The sequence below is a fragment of the Populus alba genome, chromosome 6 (assembly GCF_005239225.2).
Source record: "Populus alba chromosome 6, ASM523922v2, whole genome shotgun sequence".
Taxonomy (NCBI): domain Eukaryota; kingdom Viridiplantae; phylum Streptophyta; class Magnoliopsida; order Malpighiales; family Salicaceae; genus Populus; species Populus alba.
In genome coordinates, this window is record NC_133289.1 from 6,187,753 (window position 1) to 6,206,153 (window position 18,401).

General features: G+C 35.6%; 2 protein-coding genes and 1 pseudogene across 6 annotated transcripts; 1 reads left to right on the forward strand and 2 right to left on the reverse strand.

Moving 5' to 3' along the window:
* Positions 1–1,995: 1,995 nt before the first annotated feature.
* Positions 1,996–5,081, reverse strand: LOC118033648 (putative multidrug resistance protein; annotated as a pseudogene).
* A 1,482-nt stretch (positions 5,082–6,563) lies between these two features.
* On the forward strand, positions 6,564–10,070 carry LOC118033593 (probable inactive purple acid phosphatase 28). Of its 4 annotated transcripts, none has more exons than XM_035038607.2 (5): positions 6,564–6,812; positions 6,975–7,122; positions 7,615–8,042; positions 8,531–9,012; positions 9,726–10,070. In XM_035038607.2, the coding sequence occupies exons 1-4, from the start codon at positions 6,630–6,632 to the stop codon at positions 8,999–9,001; spliced, it is 1,230 nt and encodes a 409-aa protein (XP_034894498.1). In that variant the 5' UTR covers positions 6,564–6,629; the 3' UTR covers positions 9,002–9,012; positions 9,726–10,070. The 4 variants fall into 4 exon arrangements, with proteins under 4 accessions (XP_034894498.1, XP_034894499.1, XP_034894501.1 ...); XM_035038608.2 differs by having other exon boundaries at positions 9,729–10,070; XM_035038610.2 differs by having other exon boundaries at positions 9,769–10,070.
* Positions 10,071–12,462: 2,392 nt separating this feature from the next.
* On the reverse strand, positions 12,463–17,707 carry LOC118033594 (putative multidrug resistance protein). 2 transcript variants are annotated; one of them, XM_035038612.2, is made up of 7 exons: positions 17,227–17,707; positions 17,063–17,117; positions 16,389–16,573; positions 15,828–16,285; positions 15,029–15,569; positions 13,031–14,907; positions 12,463–12,937 (listed from the first exon to the last, which is right to left on the reverse strand). In XM_035038612.2, exons 1-7 carry the CDS (start codon positions 17,455–17,457, stop codon positions 12,568–12,570), a joined length of 3,717 nt encoding a protein of 1,238 aa, XP_034894503.1. In that variant the 5' UTR covers positions 17,458–17,707; the 3' UTR covers positions 12,463–12,567. The 2 variants fall into 2 exon arrangements, with proteins under 2 accessions (XP_034894503.1, XP_034894504.1); XM_035038613.2 differs by having other exon boundaries at positions 17,063–17,125; positions 17,227–17,368.
* Between the last annotated feature and the right edge of the window lie 694 nt (positions 17,708–18,401).

Genomic DNA, 18,401 nt, shown 5'->3' on the forward strand with positions numbered 1-18,401 from the left:
TTATCATCTTTAATGATATCATCACCAGATTCTAGAACAAGAGACTTCATTATCTCATTATTATATGATATTTTAACTAATCCAAAACATCTTTATCTTAATTATCACTAGGTTTAGAGGAGTTATATCTTTGTTGGTCATAATATGCAAACATTATAATCCAAAACACTAATTGTTATGATTTTGACCTTCATAACATCAATTGCATGAAAATAAAAAAACTTAAGTACATCAATTAAAACTTCAATTATCCGAGTTCAAACAAAATTCTTAATTACAATAATTTATTCCAAAATTCAATGCAAACCATAAAACACAATGTAAACCCTAATTGCTATGATTTTGACTTTCATCACATAAATTGCATGAAAATATACCTAATTCCATCAATTAAAATCTAAATTATCTCGGTTCAAATAAAATCTTCAAGCATGGCAATTTATCCAAAAGTTCAATACAAACCATAATTTCTCTAACCCGCAAAACCTTGATTTATATAATTCAGACCTAATTAATTCAATAAATAACATGAATTGCATAAAAAAAAATACCTAATTGCTTGACTCAAACCCTAAATCATCTCAATTTAAATAAAAATACTCAATTATCAAACAAGGGGAAGGTGATTTTGGTGTTTTGATGGAGAATATAATGTTGTTTTCGATAATTTTATTTAGGAGGGTTTTTTTTTTTTTTTTTTTTTTGAAGTAGATGAGTGATAACCGTGAGAGGAAAAAAAGAAGAAGAAGAGAAAGCCAAGTTTTTTATACTAATTAAATACGCAATTCTGAATCACGATTTGTTATGTAATTGCAATTGAGAATCGTGTTTTTGAAGAAAGACACGAATGGAAATCATGTATTTGTTCAAAATGTGCTATTTTCCAACCAACTCAAATTGTATCATTTTGCTAAAACTTTACGTACAATGCTACTGTTCAAAGAATTAGAAAATAGGTGGGTTTAAAGTGAAAGTACTTATCCCACATGGAGAAAGTAGGCGAAAAGGCATTCATTCGAAGGTGCAAAGCAACTGCCGCATGTTGAGAGGGCATTTAGAAAGAACCCTTTATCGATGGATGTCTTTTGCTGTCGTCTACACGTTCTCTTCTGGATTCCAGGGTGACTTTTGGAGGTGCTGCACATGCAATGGGGACCTAATCTCCTTTTCTATATTTGGGAAAATTGATTTTAACTTTGCAATTAACAAAAGTATTCACGATTTAACTTCCAGATACTTTTGCGTTCTTTTTGATAGTATTTTTAATTTCATTGATCAATATTTAATTAGTTAAAAATTAAATTTTATAATTTTTTTAAATAAAATATTTCAAGTCTAATAATTTGGATCACAGATTTAAAAAATTAACATGAGTTGACATTTTTTTTTTAATAGAGTCTATGATTTTTATCATTTTCTTTTCTATCGGACTATCCCAATCTCATGATATGAACTGCAAGTTTGGAGGGATTCCCTAAGATGACTAGATCTTGATTACCATGTTATAGGTTTATCATGCTAACTCAAATTAACTTAAATTAATTGTTTTTACTTTTTTTTATTTAATTTGATCCTTCAATATTTATGTGCCGAGAATTAAGCTATATTGTTTGTCTTTTTTTTAGAAAATAATATTTTTCACATGCTATCATAATTATTTTTTAGTTTGATCTATTAATTATCATTACCTATTTTTTTTATCATCTAATTAAATTAAAACCAACTTATTTAATCCACTCATGCCCAAACCATAAATTTGTTATTTTTTTTTTAACCATGTTTGCATAACTTAAAATTATGGAAAAAAATTGGGCCCATAAAGTAGCACATGTACATAGCTAGTTTCCTCTGTATAAATATTTTTTTATTAACATTTCAATGCCGTAACCATGGCCCAAATTAAAATAAATTAAAATAGTAGCATAAACACTTGCGCTGATTGAAAAGATTTATTATACAAATGCAACGCAAGCTCCAAAAAAGGGTGTTAAACATAGCATGGATATATCTTTCTATCATGCAAGGGTCATTGTCACATGGCAGAAAGTTGTTGGAGCTTTACAAGTGAGAAATATGCACCCATTTCTCCTTTATTTATTAGCTCAAAATGATTGCCCTCTTCTATGATCCTTCCTTGGTCAATCACAGCAATTTTATCAGCTTTTTGGATGGTAGATAGTCTATGAGCTACAACCAGGCATGTCCTGCCAGTCATGGTCCTCTCTAATGCTGAATTCACATCCAATGAACTTGTTGCTTCATCTAAAAGCAATATTGTAGGATTTTTCAAGATTGCTCGTGCCAAAGCTATCCTTTGCTTTTGTCCTCCTGATAGTTGCACACCTCTTTCGCCGCAGCAGGTCTCATATCCATCCTCCATGGAGCTGCCCAGAAAAGCAGTAAATTTGATAAAATTTGGATTTTGAACGGATAAGAGAGAAAATGATTAAAAGGAAAGTGTTTAATAGAATGGCACCTGATAAAATCATGAGCATTTGCAATAGTTGCTGCTTCGATTATTTCTGCTTCTGTTGTGTTCTCCTTTGCATATGCAATGTTGTCGCGGATTGTTCCAGCGAAAAGATTAGGTTCCTGGCTTACCAATGCGATATGCGACCTTAAGGCCCTCAGGTTATAACTTTTGATGTTGGTTGAATCAACGTCGATGGAACCTCTTGACGTGTCGTAGAATCTCTCAATCAATTTAATGATGGTGGACTTTCCAGACCCGCTTCTTCCAACTATTGCAGCAACCTTTGCTGCATCAATTTGTAGGTTTACGCCTGTCAGGATCATTTGTTTTGGTCTATTTGGGTAGAAGAAATGAACTTGCTTAAACTCTATTTCCCCTTTGATCTTTTCTGGTTTGATACCATCTGAATGTTCAGGGTCCATTTGCGAAGGCTAAAAATGCAAAGCAATAAATTCTTGTTTGCGACCTTAGCTCGTTGTGATCAGTTGTGAAGTAAACTGCTAGAAGTGCAGCCATGCACAATGAGTGCAATGGCTGAATTAGTCCACAGGCAAGAGCAGCAATGAAACCTATCAGGGTTGGCTTCCACTCAGATGCTGCCATGCTCATTAACTGCCATAGTGAAGGGGAACTGTAATTATCATCTTGCTGCTGGTTGGTTTTCTTCTCATCGCTAAAGCTTTGTGAGAGACTTGTATCATCCTTTTGTTCTGCATTAGCAATTCCTGTATCAAGAACAACAGAGCTACTAGATCCAGTATCTTGAGCTTTTGATGTAACTTCATCGTCTATGAAGTTTCTCTGTAGCTGCACCATTATTGAGTATGGACCACTCAAGTTTTGCATAAGTTGCTCATGGGAGCCTGATTCCACCAATTTTCCTGATTGAATTACAGCAATCAAGTCCGCATTGCGAAGAGCAGATAGGCGGCGTGCAACAATAATGGTAGTTCTTCCTATTGAGGCTTGATTCAAAGCATCTTGGACAGCTTTCTCAGACTGAGAATCCAGCGCACTTGTTGCTTCATCAAGAAGAAGGATTCTTGGATCCCTTAACAGTGCCCTTGCGATGGAAATCCTTTGTTTCTGGCCTTCAGACAATTGACTTCCCAATTATCCCACCTGAAAAAGTTTGCCATTGGAATTTGTATATACCTTCATTTATTCTTTTGATTCCTTTCTTTTCCAATTGCCATTCTTAGTTACACAAAAGAGTAAGCAGCAAGATTCATTACAAACTATTACTTGGGTGAGGATGTCGAATAACAACTGAAATTAGAGAAAATCCTATAGTCAGGACTTACCAAGGTGTCATATCCTTCAGGTAGTTGACAGATGAAGTTGTGGGCATTAGCAGCTTTAGCGGCTTCCATGACCTCTTCCATTGAAGCCTCCTCTTTTTCAAAACAGATGTTTTGTTTGATTGAGGTTGCAAAAAGTATAGGTTCCTGGCTTACCAGGCCCATTTGACTTCTCAACCATTTGAGCTGAAGGGTCTTTATGTCAACACCATCTAGCAGGATATGGCCCCTAAGAGGTTCATAGAATTTCTCAAGCAAATTTATTACCGTTGATTTTCCCGATCCACTTCTGCCAACCAGCCCAACAGTCTGGCAAGCCATCACTTTGAGATTAAACTTGCTTAATACCAAGCTCCCTGGTCTTGAAGGATACTCAAAATCTATGTTTCTGAATTCCACTTCACCTTTAACTTCTGACATGGTCTTGCCTGGTTCTTTTGCAGAGACAATGTCCACAACTCTATGAATCATCTCAAAAATCCGAGAAGCTGCAATATTTGCCTCTATGAAGTACTTGATATTGATTAGAGCACCCCCTAGACCCCTGCAAAGTTGCTTTGTCATCATTTCAGATCTTTAAATGTAATGAAAGTTTTACCTCCTAATATTATACGAGTGCAGCATGCAACAGGAAATATTTAGTTTGCTTGAGGACATTGTTGCTGAAGTGATTCAATGTAAAGGGCAACTGGTATCTACATTTTCCTAATCCTTGCTGGCCTCACTGTTCAGATAAATCAGAAAAAATTGATGCAAGTATTCTGTGCTTAAAATTATAATGCATTTTGAATATCAAAACTCAGTGAACTTACAGTCCTCCATATACAATGGAAACTCCAGCGGTAAAAACGTCTCCCCCTTTTGCTTTCTTATGCATGACCAGAGTACTTCCATACCAGCCCTGAAGTGCCCACACAGCAAATGTAACACCAATAGTACCGATGACCATACCTTTCATCAATCCTTGTTTTATCCCATGCTTTAAAGTTGGTTCTAAAGAAATCTTGTAGGCCTTGACAGTCCTTAATCTCCTCTCCAACATAGGAATAAACAGTCCTGATTTATAGGTACGCTAATGACCTTTGGAGGAATAGTGTGAGAGAAAAAATAAAAACTCTCTTCCTCCAAACACTTCTTCTCTTTCTCTACATAAACATATCCTTTCTTTTCAAACAGTATACCACAATGAGATCCTTAAGAAAACTGAGTTCCAACTAGCCAGTCATGCATTTTTCCTCGCAACTTGGAATCCGAGGGATCTTTTAGTGAGAGCACCCATCTGAATCATAACCAGCAATTTCTATCATTGATCTGGGTATTTTTTTTTTTTTTTTTTTTTTTTTTTTTTTACAATAGCTGAAATTTTTATTTTGAAAATGACTACAAAAATAATAACCTATTACATTAGATGAACAAGTAGAGAATACAAAAAAACACAAAAGTTGCTCAAGAAACAGGAGGGAGCACTACAATTAGGAGGAAAAAAAAAAAAAAAACATAAGAAACCAACTCCTTCTTACTAAATATTCTTTATATTAAGCTCAAAAAAGCTGGAATCAAGCCTCAGCCATAAAACAATACTTTGCCGCACCATGAAAAAATAGATTTAGACGTTAGGGCAATATCATTAAAAATACCATGAGAGATTATGTTGATTATCTTTAACCATGGAAGACTATTGATAGCACATATCATTAATAAATTTTAGAAAAACACTGCAAAAACCTTAATTGAAAAGCAGTTTAATTCATATATTCTAGGTGAATTAGTAATTAATGTAGAGGTAATTTGAAGATTTCAAATTTTTATTGCAGAAAACACATCTTAATTTCTGAAGAGTAGGTAATCATATTAAAATAAAAAATCTCTTATAATTATTTTGTCTTGAACAAAGAGCTAGAGGACAAATTGTATTTTTTGGTGAAGTTAGTTTTATCGTGACAAAAAATTAGAATTATTTGACACTGCCGTAAAGCAGCTTGTCCTCATTTTTTAGCAAGATTTTACTTGCGCCAAAACCAGTAGAGAAACAAACTGCAGAAAAAATGGACATAGTGTCAATGGACAAGGGTTGTTCAAGGACCAACCTTCAACCAAGGTCTTGTCAAAGTGCTTCCAAGCAGGGGCGGAGCGAGGTGTGGTTTATAGGGGAGGCCAAAATAAATATAATAATATTTATTATTAAAAAGTTTATTTATTTAAATTAAAAATATTACATAATAGGAAATTTTAAAAAAATTTGCAGGGCCAGGCCCCTGCTCGCCACCCCCTGGCTCCGCCCCTGCTTCCAAGGCTTCGGCATGGAGCCAACCAAACCAGTTTCTTTTAAGTTTAATAATAACTAAAATTGAATTATTTCAAATCAATCCCCAAATTGAATTTAATAAATTTAATAATAATTTGGATAGATATCAACTTAAGTTTCATTTATTATACTAAAATTGGATAATAATTAAACAAACTCAAGCAAAATTCCATAAAAAAAGCATTATATTACAACCATATAATCATTGAACATAGATAGAGTATACTTTATTACAGCAAGTGCCACATTATATTTTACATTCTTAAAGTAACTTTACAGTTTTATTTGATATTTGTGTTTTACTTCGAGTTATTGTTTTAGTAATAATTATTTTTTAAAATAATTTTTATTTAAAAATATATTAAAATATAATTACATCAAAATAATTTAAAAATATAAAAAATAATTTAAAATAAAAAAATAATTTTTTTAATATTAAAAAAAACAGGATATTACATATTAGTACGAAAAAGAGAAAGTCAAAATGCCCTCCTCGTTATTCTCATCTGTTGGAGCTGCGAGCGAGCGAGCGAGCTAGTTAGAAGAAGTAATGAACAAAACCATGGAAGGGCTGTACTCTCTTCTTTATTTAACCTTAATCTTGACAATCCTCTTCTCTCTACACACCCAGATCGCTCACAAGTTACTCATAGGCCACCACCCTCTTCACCTCAAGAAATCCCCACATCTCCCTCTCAGGTTCAGCTCTGATGGAACCTTCAAAATCCTTCAGGTTCTCTTCTTTTTCTGTGATTCCCATTGTTTTTTGTATTTTTTTTTGTCCTTGTTTTAGCTGTAGTGGGTTTCCTTTCTTGACTGTGTTTCTTGATAAAAAAAATGGGTTTCTTTTTTCTTGGCATATGTAGCCCTGTGACTGACATGTGAAAGTAAACAGGTGGCTGATATGCATTATGGAACTGGGGTGCTGACAAGTTGCAAAGATGTGTTAGCTTCTGAGTTTCATTATTGTTCTGATCTTAACACCACTCATTTTCTTAAGAGGATCATTGAAGCCGAGAAGCCTGATTTCATTGCTTTTACAGGTATACATAATTCATTTCTGGTTTTCTCTCTTGATTTTTTTTTTTTTATAAATAATTTAATAATTAATGTAGATGATATAGATTTGAGGATTAATGTTGGGTTCTTAATTAAAATATATAATGAATTTACTTATTGCATGATAATAGAGGTGATCGTGCCTGATTAGATATAGAAATAATATAAATACATTGCTTTTCTTGATTGTGAAAATTATGGTTTCTTGCCGTGTGCTTGTTTTAGATATAGACTGCTTCAATAGACTATTATGGTAAAGTCATACATGAATCTAAGTTTGTTTTGACTTAGAACAGGATTTTTTTTTGTTTGTACAATTTAAGTTGAATTTAATTTAGAGTTACGAGTTGGCTAGATATCCGCAACTAAACTAAACTAAGTATGCTTTGTTGATGATGTGGACTGCTGCTTTTTTGCATGTTAATGGAATTATGAATTTCATGTATTTTTAATTGACATTCAGTTTTTATATATAGGAGATAATATATTTGGCTCAAGCACTCCTGATGCTGCTGAATCTTTGCTTCGTGCCTTTGCACCTGCCATGGAATCTGGACTTCCATGGGCAGCGGTTTTAGGAAACCATGACCAAGAATCTACCATGACTCGACTAGAATTGATGTCTTTCATATCACTATTGGATTACTCAGTATCACAAACCAATCCATCAGTGGAAGATGCTTCTAGTGCAGCCAAAGGCGATACGATAACAGATATTGATGGCTTTGGAAATTATAATCTCAGGGTATATGGTGCTCCGGGTTCACATTCAGCTAATAGAACTGTTCTTGATCTTTTCTTTCTTGACAGTGGAGACAGGGAGGTTGTTCAAGGAGTTAAAACTTATGGATGGATTAAGGAATCTCAACTTCGTTGGCTTCATGGTGTTTCCAAGGGTTATCAGGTATACCAAAGTTTGCAAATTGGTTGAAACCAAACCATGGTTATTGATATTTTAAAAAGATGCTTACAATTGGGTCTCATTTCATCTATTGATATGCAAATGTCAACGATTATGTTAAGATAAATTTGTTGATATGATAACTATACTTTTCTGTTTTATGGGAAATAGGTTGTTTAATTTGCACCAAGTATGAACCTAAACTTTATTTTAGAATATTTAGGTGTATGTTTTCTTAATACGATGTCAATAGGGATGCCTGTGTATGAATGTGTATGGTTATACACTACATTGAAGCTTATGCAAACATATAGTTTGTATAAAGCATGCACGTACCGAATTAACTTTTATGTACATGTATTTTTCAGCCTCCAAAGGAAAAGCCTAGCTCTGCAACCGATTGCTTTACTGTCCATGTTCTCTCAATTCCCACAAAGGGAGATCTGCTAGATTTAGATTTTATTAACATGTTGCAGGTCACTCACTAACAGGACCAAAAGGAGGACTGTCATCTCCTGGAAGGGGCTTCACCATCAGCTACACCCACACACTGTGCATTGGCATTTTTCCATATCCCAATTCCAGAAATTCGACAGCTATACTACCAAAAGATTATTGGCCAGTTTCAGGAAGGTGTGGCTTGCTCATCAGTTAACTCAGGAGTCTTACAGACCCTTGTATCCATGGAAGATGTGAAGGCTGTGTTCATGGGCCATGATCACAAGAATGACTTTTGTGGGAATTTAGAAGGTATATGGTTTTGTTATGGTGGAGGCTTTGGGTATCATGCTTATGGAATAGCTGGGTGGTCAAGGAGAGCAAGGATCATATTAGCAGAACTTGAAAAGGGTGAGAAGTCTTGGATGGGAATGGAGAGGATCAGGACATGGAAGCGTCTTGATGATGAGAAGTTGAGCAAGCTTGATGAACAAGTCTTGTGGGAATTACACCATGCAAAATAACTCAATTGCAGGTATCGATATACCACATTTTCATCTGATCATGCTCTATATCCTCTGTATTATCATCTGTATTATTGATGTGATAAGATATTCTCCACATGCTTAAAACTGGAAGTAATTCATGTTACATAGGCAACTTGATGTGAGAAGCTATCCAAAATGTTTGGCTTGTTCACCAAAGAGGGCAACATTCAACTTGACTCTCCTACTTTAATTGCACTCAAATTGGAGGATTGGATATTGTCAGGGTTTCTTATCTAATAATATTATGTGTTGAATAATATGTAGAAGTAGATCAACAACACCAAATTGGCAGCAAGTTGTCTCTTTTAGCTGTTAATTATCAATTAACATTTCAAATGTTACCTTCATTTTAACCTTCTTCCCCAAACTAAATATCAATAAACCTTAGGGTCATCTATGTCTTGTGTCTTCAGCTATTTGTACTGTCAAACCAGCTTGCTATGTATATAAACTGGTATTTATTATAGGGTCTGCAATCTGTATCAAATTTGTACAATGACAAAAGATGAGGGAAGTAGGGGTTTTTTAGACTAAGATGGGCATGACAACTATTCTTTGAAATACATAAATTCGAATGCTTGCATAATTTTAGTGATTCCTCATTGATGTGTAATTATTCAACAACAGAAGTAGTGGTAAATATGTATATAAACTTAATTGATAGCCTCTTTCTTTTCTTTTCTTTTCTCTTCTTTTTTAGCAGATAACCTCAGCACTGTTTTTGAAGATGAATATTGTGGTAGACAGGTGAATTCTTCTGAAACTTTGGAGCAAAAGGAGCAGACCATTTATGCAAGGTGGGAGAATGTTGTAGTAGAAAGATGAATTCTTCTGAATTTCCGGAACGAAGGATTTGTGATTTTTTTTCTGAGGATAGTACATTTTGTTACCTATTGTAGCAAGGTGTGATGCGAACACGCTGTAAAATATTGGTTGAACGGAATTCACTCTAGCTAGGAATATTGCAGCTTCCTGCTCTCCAATTACTTTCATTTTATGAAAGGATAATGCAAGATATATTTAATTTTTTACTAACATTGTTTTACCGAATGATGTCGGAGCACATGATTGGGGATTCATTGATTGATATTTTCTATAATTCTCATTTCATTTCTGAATGAGATAAGATTCAGATTCTATGATTTGAAAACCCTTTCCTAAAACAAATGCCATATCAGTTAGTACAAATATTTTGTGAAACATTAAGTACTCATATCTTTTATGAGATTAAATGAACTTGTTCATTTGATTCTCGAGAGCAGTTGACACCGATGGATGCTGTTAGAACAAGTTTACTATCATATATAGATGGAAGCATGTTTGGTTGCTGCTGTTTAACCTCATTTTGGACAGGCCTAACAAGCTCTAGCTCCCTGAAAGAGAAACCTGCACGCAGGGTGTGACGACACTGATGATATTGATTGATGGGTTGGTTTTGCCATTAAAATGGGTGCAAAAGATCTCAATCTTAACTTGAAAAATGCAAAAAAAAGGGTAGTGTAGTTTAAAGGAGCTCTTTGAAGGTGCAAAAACCAATTTGAAGAAATTGTGCATGTTTAGATTTTTTTTGGATGAATGTGATCAAGATTTCATTAATGAAAAACGAGTTTACAAAGCAAGCCAATAAATAAGCAAGCCAAGATTCTTGACTGTGGTGTTTGAGATACCCGTAAACTTGATTTTTATCAGGTCCACTAGAAGATCCAGCCTCCAACCACAAATCCAGATTGAGTTTTGAATAGGTCAAAGGATTATCCTTGTATTTCTTCTACAATCAGGTGATATATGTTTCCTGAAAAAAAAAATCAATTAGTTAATTTTAAAAAATAATAAATTAAAAAAAAATTGAAATCCAACTTACCACGATCTTTTGAGCTCACCTATCCATGAGTTGTTGCACCCCTTTTCTAACAGTCATCAATTTGTATGTGAGCTTCTACAGAAAGCTTTATCGGTCTTGATTCGTGTTCAAGAATTGTAACCTGCAATAATAATAATAATAATAATAAAAAAAAGTTATTGTTAGTTAAATATTTTCATATAAAACTACAATTAAAAAAAAAAATGTAATAGAAAAAATCTTATCATTCGCTTTGCATGTAAATGAACATAATGAATTTGCTAGTGTGCATATTGAACTATTAATCTCATGTTATGGTTCTCTGCACTAGACCATAATCGTCGCACGAAACGTTCATTCATCATGTTGTGGATATAAGTTTTCACAAATAACCTCCAAGACATGAGGAGATTTGAAATCCCTCCACATAACATCTCCTCAGTCTGAAAGACCTTTTTTTATGTTTTTTTTTCTTGCGCGTTTCATGATAGAAATCACGTAACCTGATAAAAATAAATTATCAATTAAGATCATCAAAAATAAAATCTGAATATTTAAATAAAAAAAAATATAACAACTGAGGTTTAATTTGAGAGTGTTTGTTGGAAGGTTTTATTTGGAGGTTTCTTGAAGAGGATTAGTTGAAGGGTTTATTCTTTTTATTCTATTTATTTTGGGACAATAGGGTGTATGCTTCTTTTCACAACAACTGATAGAGAAACTCTCGTCTGACACAACAATTACCTCCTAACCCCGCACAAGATTAAAGGCATGCTTTCTTACTGTGTGGAGTTTTAAAAGCCAAATGCTCTAAAGGTCAACTAGGATTCAGGACATTCACAAAACAAACACAAAAAAAGGTTTAGATTCTGAAATTCCTCGGTTATTAAAAAAACAAAGAAGAAGAAAATAATTTAGAAATAACTCTCAACTTGTCAGATGAGGAAGAAGAGTCACTTTTGAGTAACTTACAGGCCTTGATGGCCCTCAACATTGTCGACTAAAGCAATTCTACAGTTTACCTTTGTCCAGAAACCCTTATTCCAAGGTTGTTTTTGTTTCCCTTAAATACTAGAGACCTAAGCTCGGTCTACTTGTGAGTATTGGACAGGAAATTTTCGTTTTGTTCCTTCTGTCTGTCTCCATTGATCAGATGGAACCATATACTTCAAATTTTATCAGGTAGCTCCCAGCTTGAAGACTCCTGATAAGTTTATAGAATGTTTATAGCATATTCTTTGGAAATATTCTTCTCTCTGTTCTTAACCTCTGAAATTTGTTGCCAATTTGTGAGATTTTGATAGAATTTCCTTGCATTCCTTTCCACTGAAATTGGTAAACCAGTGTCCTGTGAGTATCTAAAGTGAGTTAAACATGACACTCAGGATAGGTAACAACTGTGGCATAGTAAAAGGACCCTTGCACTGCAAATTTCTTCGAACAGAAGGCATCCGGAGCTTGCATTTAAACTTCATGATCAGTCGTGGGGCTTTACCTCATGGAGATGAGGCATCGTTGTGGCTGCAGGCTAGATTCTAGCTTACATTTCAATACTGAAACCAAGAGATATAAGAATAACAACAAATACACTTTCACAAATCGGAAATGATTTATCATCTATATTTTAATTCAGAAAAAAATTCTATATATCCCTTCACATTCTTTATCTGGGTTCACTACTTGTAGTTAGCTAAGGTCGTCATCAAATGACAGAAAGTTGTTGGAGTTTTACAAGTGCATAGTATGCACCCTTTTCTCCTAGAGCAAGAAGCTCACTGTGATTTCCCTCTTCTATGACCCTCCCTCTATCAATGACTACTATTTTATCAGCTTTCTGAATTGTCGACAATCGATGAGCCAAAACTAGGCTTGTCCTGCCTGACATGGTCCTCTCTAGTGCCTCTTGAACAAGTTTCTCTGAATTAACATCCAGTGCACTTGTTGCCTCATCCAAGAGAAGTATTGCAGGATTCTTTAATATGGCTCGAGCAAGCGCTATTCTTTGCTTTTGCCCTCCTGATAGTTGCACACCTCTTTCTCCGCAGTAGGTCTCATATCCATCCCTCAGGGAGCTTCCATCGAAGTAGTAATTTAAGAAAATTTAGATTCTGAACTGACAATAAGAGAAAGAAAGAAGAAGAAGAAAAATGAATAAGAAATTTCACCTTATAAATTCATGAGCATTCGCAATGCTTGATGCTTCAGTTATCTCTGCTTCAGTTGCATTTTGTTTTGCATATGCAATGTTGTCGCGTATTGTTCCTGCAAAAAGAGTTGGTTCTTGACTTACCAACGCTATATGTGACCTCAAAGCCCTTAAGTTATAGCGCATGATGTCGATTCCATCAACTTCAATTGAACCACTCAATGTGTCATAGAATCCCTCAATCAATCTGATGATGGTGGATTTTCCAGATCCACTTCTTCCAACCAATGCAACAAACTTTGCAGCTTCAATTTTTAGGTCTAATCCCCTCAAAATGATCTGTTTTGGTCTTGCTGGGTAGATGAAATACACCTGCTTAAACTCTATTTCTCCATTAATTTTTTCTGCCTTGATACCATCTGGATTCTCAGGGTCCATTTTAGTCTCTCTTTGTAGAATCTGAAAAACTGACTTCAGTGCACTGGTTCCCTTTGATAGGTCAGCTGTCATACTAGCAGTCTCCGCTATAACTCTCCCAGTTGACACCAAAATGAAAAATATTTGAAAGAGGTGCTTGTAAGCTATCTTTTTTTGGTATAACAGCTTCCCACCATACCAGCAAATTACAGCTATAAGGGCACTTGTGAGAAACTGTGAGACAAACAATCCAACCCCTGCATACCAAGATTGCTTGTTGCTTTCTTTCTTGGAGCTTACCTGTGTACGGTCATATAGTTTCAGAACCTTTTCCTGAGAGCCAAATGCCGTGATGATTTTGTGGTTTCCAAAAGCCTCACTGGCCAACTCACTACTCTCACTCTGTGCTTTGAGAATTTTCTGAGACATTATTCGCATTGTCATTTCTCTAAGATAGACGGCAGCTATGACACCTGGTTCCAGGGCAATAGCTACTAGTGCAAGTCGCCAAGACAACATCAAAGCTAAGACAACAGCCAATGTCGCTGATGAAACTGCCTGAGTCAGCAATGACAATCGATCGGTGACAAGAGTTCTCACCATTACCGCGTCTGTGGCCAATCTTGCACATATAGCCCCACTGCTGTTGTTTTCTTGATCAAACCATTCAATCTCAAACGTCAAGATTTTCTCAAAAACTGCCTCCCTAACTCTTTCTGTCAATTTCTCTCCCATTATCCCAAAATAGTAATGCTGAATCACGTTTGTCAGAAAAGTAAAGACAGCAAAGGCCAAGAATGCAAAGCAATAGATTCTTGTTTGAGACCTTATCTGGGAATGATCATTTTCAAAGTATACTGCTAGAAGCGCACCAAGACAGAATGAGTTCAATGGCGGAATTAATCCATAGCCAAGAGCTCCAACACAGCCTAATAGAGTTGACTTCCACTCAGGTGCTGTCATGCTTATCAGTTGCCTTAAATTTGGGGAACTGTCATCTTCTTGCTGCTGGTTGGTTATCATGCCAAAACTAGAATTTCGAGAGAGAGACTTGTCAGGTGTTTCCCCAACCCGAATGGTACCATCATGAACAGGAAAAGCACTTCCATCCTCTGTATCTTCAGCTTCCAACAAAACTTCATTATTCATGTATGTCCTCTGCAGCTTCACCATTACTGCATATGTACCACTTGAGTTTTGTATAAGTTGTTCGTGTGAGCCAAATTCTCCCACTTGTCCAGACTGAATAACAGCAATTAAGTCCGCATTGCGGAGAGCAGACAAGTGGTGTGCGATGATGATAGTTGTTCGACCTACTGATGCCTGATTCAAAGCATCCTGGACGGCCTTTTCAGAAATTGAATCCAGTGCACTCGTTGCTTCATCGAGAAGAAGAATTTTTGGGTTCCTCAACAGTGCCCTTGCAATGGAAATCCTTTGTTTCTGCCCTTCAGACATTTGAGTTCCCAGTTGTCCCACCTGAAAAGTATGCAACATTGGCTTAAACATTAGTACCTTCCCATTCTTAGTTACCATAAAAGATTGATAATACAATTACAAGCACATGGATGTTAACACTAATCCTATATTTAGGACTCACCAGAGTGTTGTATTTTTCAGGGAGTTTATTGATGAAGTTGTGAGCATTAGCAGCTTTGGCTGCTCTGATTACCTCCTCCATAGAAGCATCCCCTTTTCCAAAAAGAATGTTTTCTTTGATTGAGGTTGCAAAAAGTACAGGCTCCTGGGTTACTAGCCCCATTTGATTCCGCAACCATTTCAGCTGAAGGGTCTTTATGTCAACACCATCTAGGAGGATATCACCCCTAAGAGGTTCATAAAATCTCTCAAGCAAATTTATAACTGTTGATTTGCCTGATCCACTAGTGCCTACCAAACCAACAGTCTGGCCAGACATAACTTTAAGATTAAACTTGTTTAATACCAGGCTCCCTGGTCTTGAAGGATACTCAAACTCTATGTCTCTAAACTCCACTTCACCTTTGACATCTGATATGGTTTTGCCTTGTTCATCTGCAGAGTCGATTCCTGGGACACGATGAATCATCTCAAATATTCGAGCAGCAGCAATATTTGCCTCTATGAAGTACTTCACGTTGATCAGAGAACCACCTAGAGCACTGTAAGGTTGATATGGTATCAAGTTTGATAGTTAATTCCACTGTAATGAAAGTGAATGAAACTGCTAATGACTGTGAGAGTGCAGCAATCAATGAAGTTTCTTGGACATGATTGCCTTAAATATAAATGCTATAATGGCAATTCAGATGATCATCGCACCATGTGAATATGATCATCCTTATCATCGAGGTACATTTAACGGATAGCATATTAAAATATAAACAAGGATAGAACATTAAAAAATGCAGTGAACTTACAGTCCTCCATATATAATACACAATCCAGCTGTGAAAACATTTCCACCTTTGGCTCCTCTGTTTATAACAAGGGTGCTTCCATACCAGCCTTGAAGAGCCCAAACTGCAAATGTAATGCCAACCGTACCGATGGCCATACCTTTCATCAATCCTTGTTTGATCCCTAGCTCTAAAGCTGGTTTCAATGCATTCTTATAATCCTTGGCTGTCCTTTCCTCTGCAACATAGGAATAAACAGTCCTAATTGATGACACTGCTTGCTCCACTATCCCTCCTGCAACTCCATAAGCTTCTTGGATCTTCTTTCCAACCTCACCTAGAAGCTTCCCATATACCAATCCTGGAATAATCAACATTAACAATGCAGGAATAGCAACTATAGCTAGTCTCCAGCTGAGGTATAATGCTGCCGCCTGGCCTGTGATGAATGTTGTTATGTTTGAAATGAAATTGGCTATCTGTGATTCAAATGCGATGTCAAAGTCAGTATGCTACACGGAACTCAGTAAGGAAACAATCAGGAATTGTTTAAATAATGTCAAATGAGGATAGGACAACCACCTTCTCTGAAAGAACTCCTTGTATGGTAAGTGTGTTAACTGAAATATTGGAGACTACTTGAGAAGCGAGCGATGCACCCTGATTTGTGTCGAAGAAGCCAACATCTTGCCTCAACACTGCTTGTAAATATAGCCTGCGAAGTCGAAAGGTTTGCCTTTCTGCCGTGCGTGCCCAACAGAATCCTTCTATGGATTACAAAAAGGCAATGCTAGAAGGTGAGGGAAATAGTATTTACTATCCAGAAATCAACTCACATAATATATTAGGTTGGCCCATCAGTGCAAACTATGTAATTGCTAAACTAAAAGAGTGTGCTCTCAATCTTACTATATCTATATTTGCCACACAATAGACCAGCACTTGTTCAAATGCTGCTAGATGCAGCAATGGTAAAAACCTAACTTTGAACGAGTATATATAGTGGAAATTGAGTAAAAATACAGTATATATTATGGTGGTATTTCTCCAGTTCTGTGATTGAACTCTCGAAAATCGTAATAAAAAGCTAATGAAGTTACAATTGATAAAATGTAAGCATCTGATTAGTTTGGCCTCCAACCCAAAGCCTTAAATTGTTGGGTTTTAGATCCTCTGGACGCATATCATTCACATATTCCAAGTGATATGGGATCACCAAATTAGAAAGTAGGCTAGTAAAAGGGAAAAACAAATACCAAGAAAGGAGGCTGAAGCCACCCCAACAGCAACATAAGTTAAGGTCAAAGCTAACTGCAGTACTAACATAAACAAAAAGATCGTTAGATTTTGATTCCACAGTTTATGATGCTGGCTTTTATAATACAATTGAAGATTCTAGTACTTGCATCTATGAACAAACCTTGTTTATCTCTTCAATAGTGACAGAAGAACCACTGTATTTGTTCATGAGATCACAGAGAATTAGCATGATTATTGCCATTGATGATCCATCTGCAACACTCCCCATTGATCCAAGTGCCATCAGCAACATATCCATCCAATCTGACTGCTTCAATACAGTCTGCAATGATCCAGATGAGGCATCACTTGTTTTTCTCTTCGCTTCATCCCGACTGAGCTCAGCTGCCATTATTTTTCAGCTGCTATTTCTCGCTACCTCGTATTGCTTTCACATGCGTTATATACGCTTGATTTCTGTCCACAATTGCTGTGCTAAAGTTGGAGTTTATTGCAAGTCATAGTCAGCAGAAATAGTCAGCGAAGTTGTTCGCATTTGTACCGAGGATGGCTGATAAGCATATCTCCTTGAAAAGTCTAGATGGCCATACAAAGTCTTGACCTTTCTGAGGCAGTATTAACTTTTGACTTGTTTCTTCACCTATCTTGCAGCCATGATATCGACACAAGTATTGGGGCTATGTAGAAAATATCTGTTTACAAAAACTGGTTCCAGGATACGTTTTTACCGTTAAATATTACTATTATGGTGATTTTGACAGAATTTAACATGGCAACAAATTTCGAGTGCCTGATGGCTTTTGGGGTGAAAATAAACACGTTAACATCTTGGAATCTACAATATAATTTAATATGGCACCTTGTTTCTGTCATCATTTGTCTTGGCCAGCTTAAAAATTTATTTCCTCTGGCATCATAATATGTATATTTCTCATAACGAAAGCAACTTGAACTTTGTTTTATCAATGATGTTCTAATCAGTAGCATAATCACGACAAGAATGGAGCTAGCACCCATAGATAAATCAATTAATTACGACAAGAATGGAGCTAGCACCCACTCTAAAAAAATCTTGTTCTCACTTGTATAAGTGTGTTTGGTAATATAATCATAGTTATTTTTTAAATTATTATTTATTTAAAATTATATTAAAATAATATTTTTTTTATTTTTTTTAAAAAAATATTTTTCATATCAGTACATCAAAACAATCTAAAAAAAAAAATATATAGCAAAAAAAATTTTAAAATTTTAATGGAACGTAATTTAAACTGCATTCCAAATAAGGTTTAAGTCTCCATATTTGACTCTAGTGTCTACATCATAGTTTTAAAC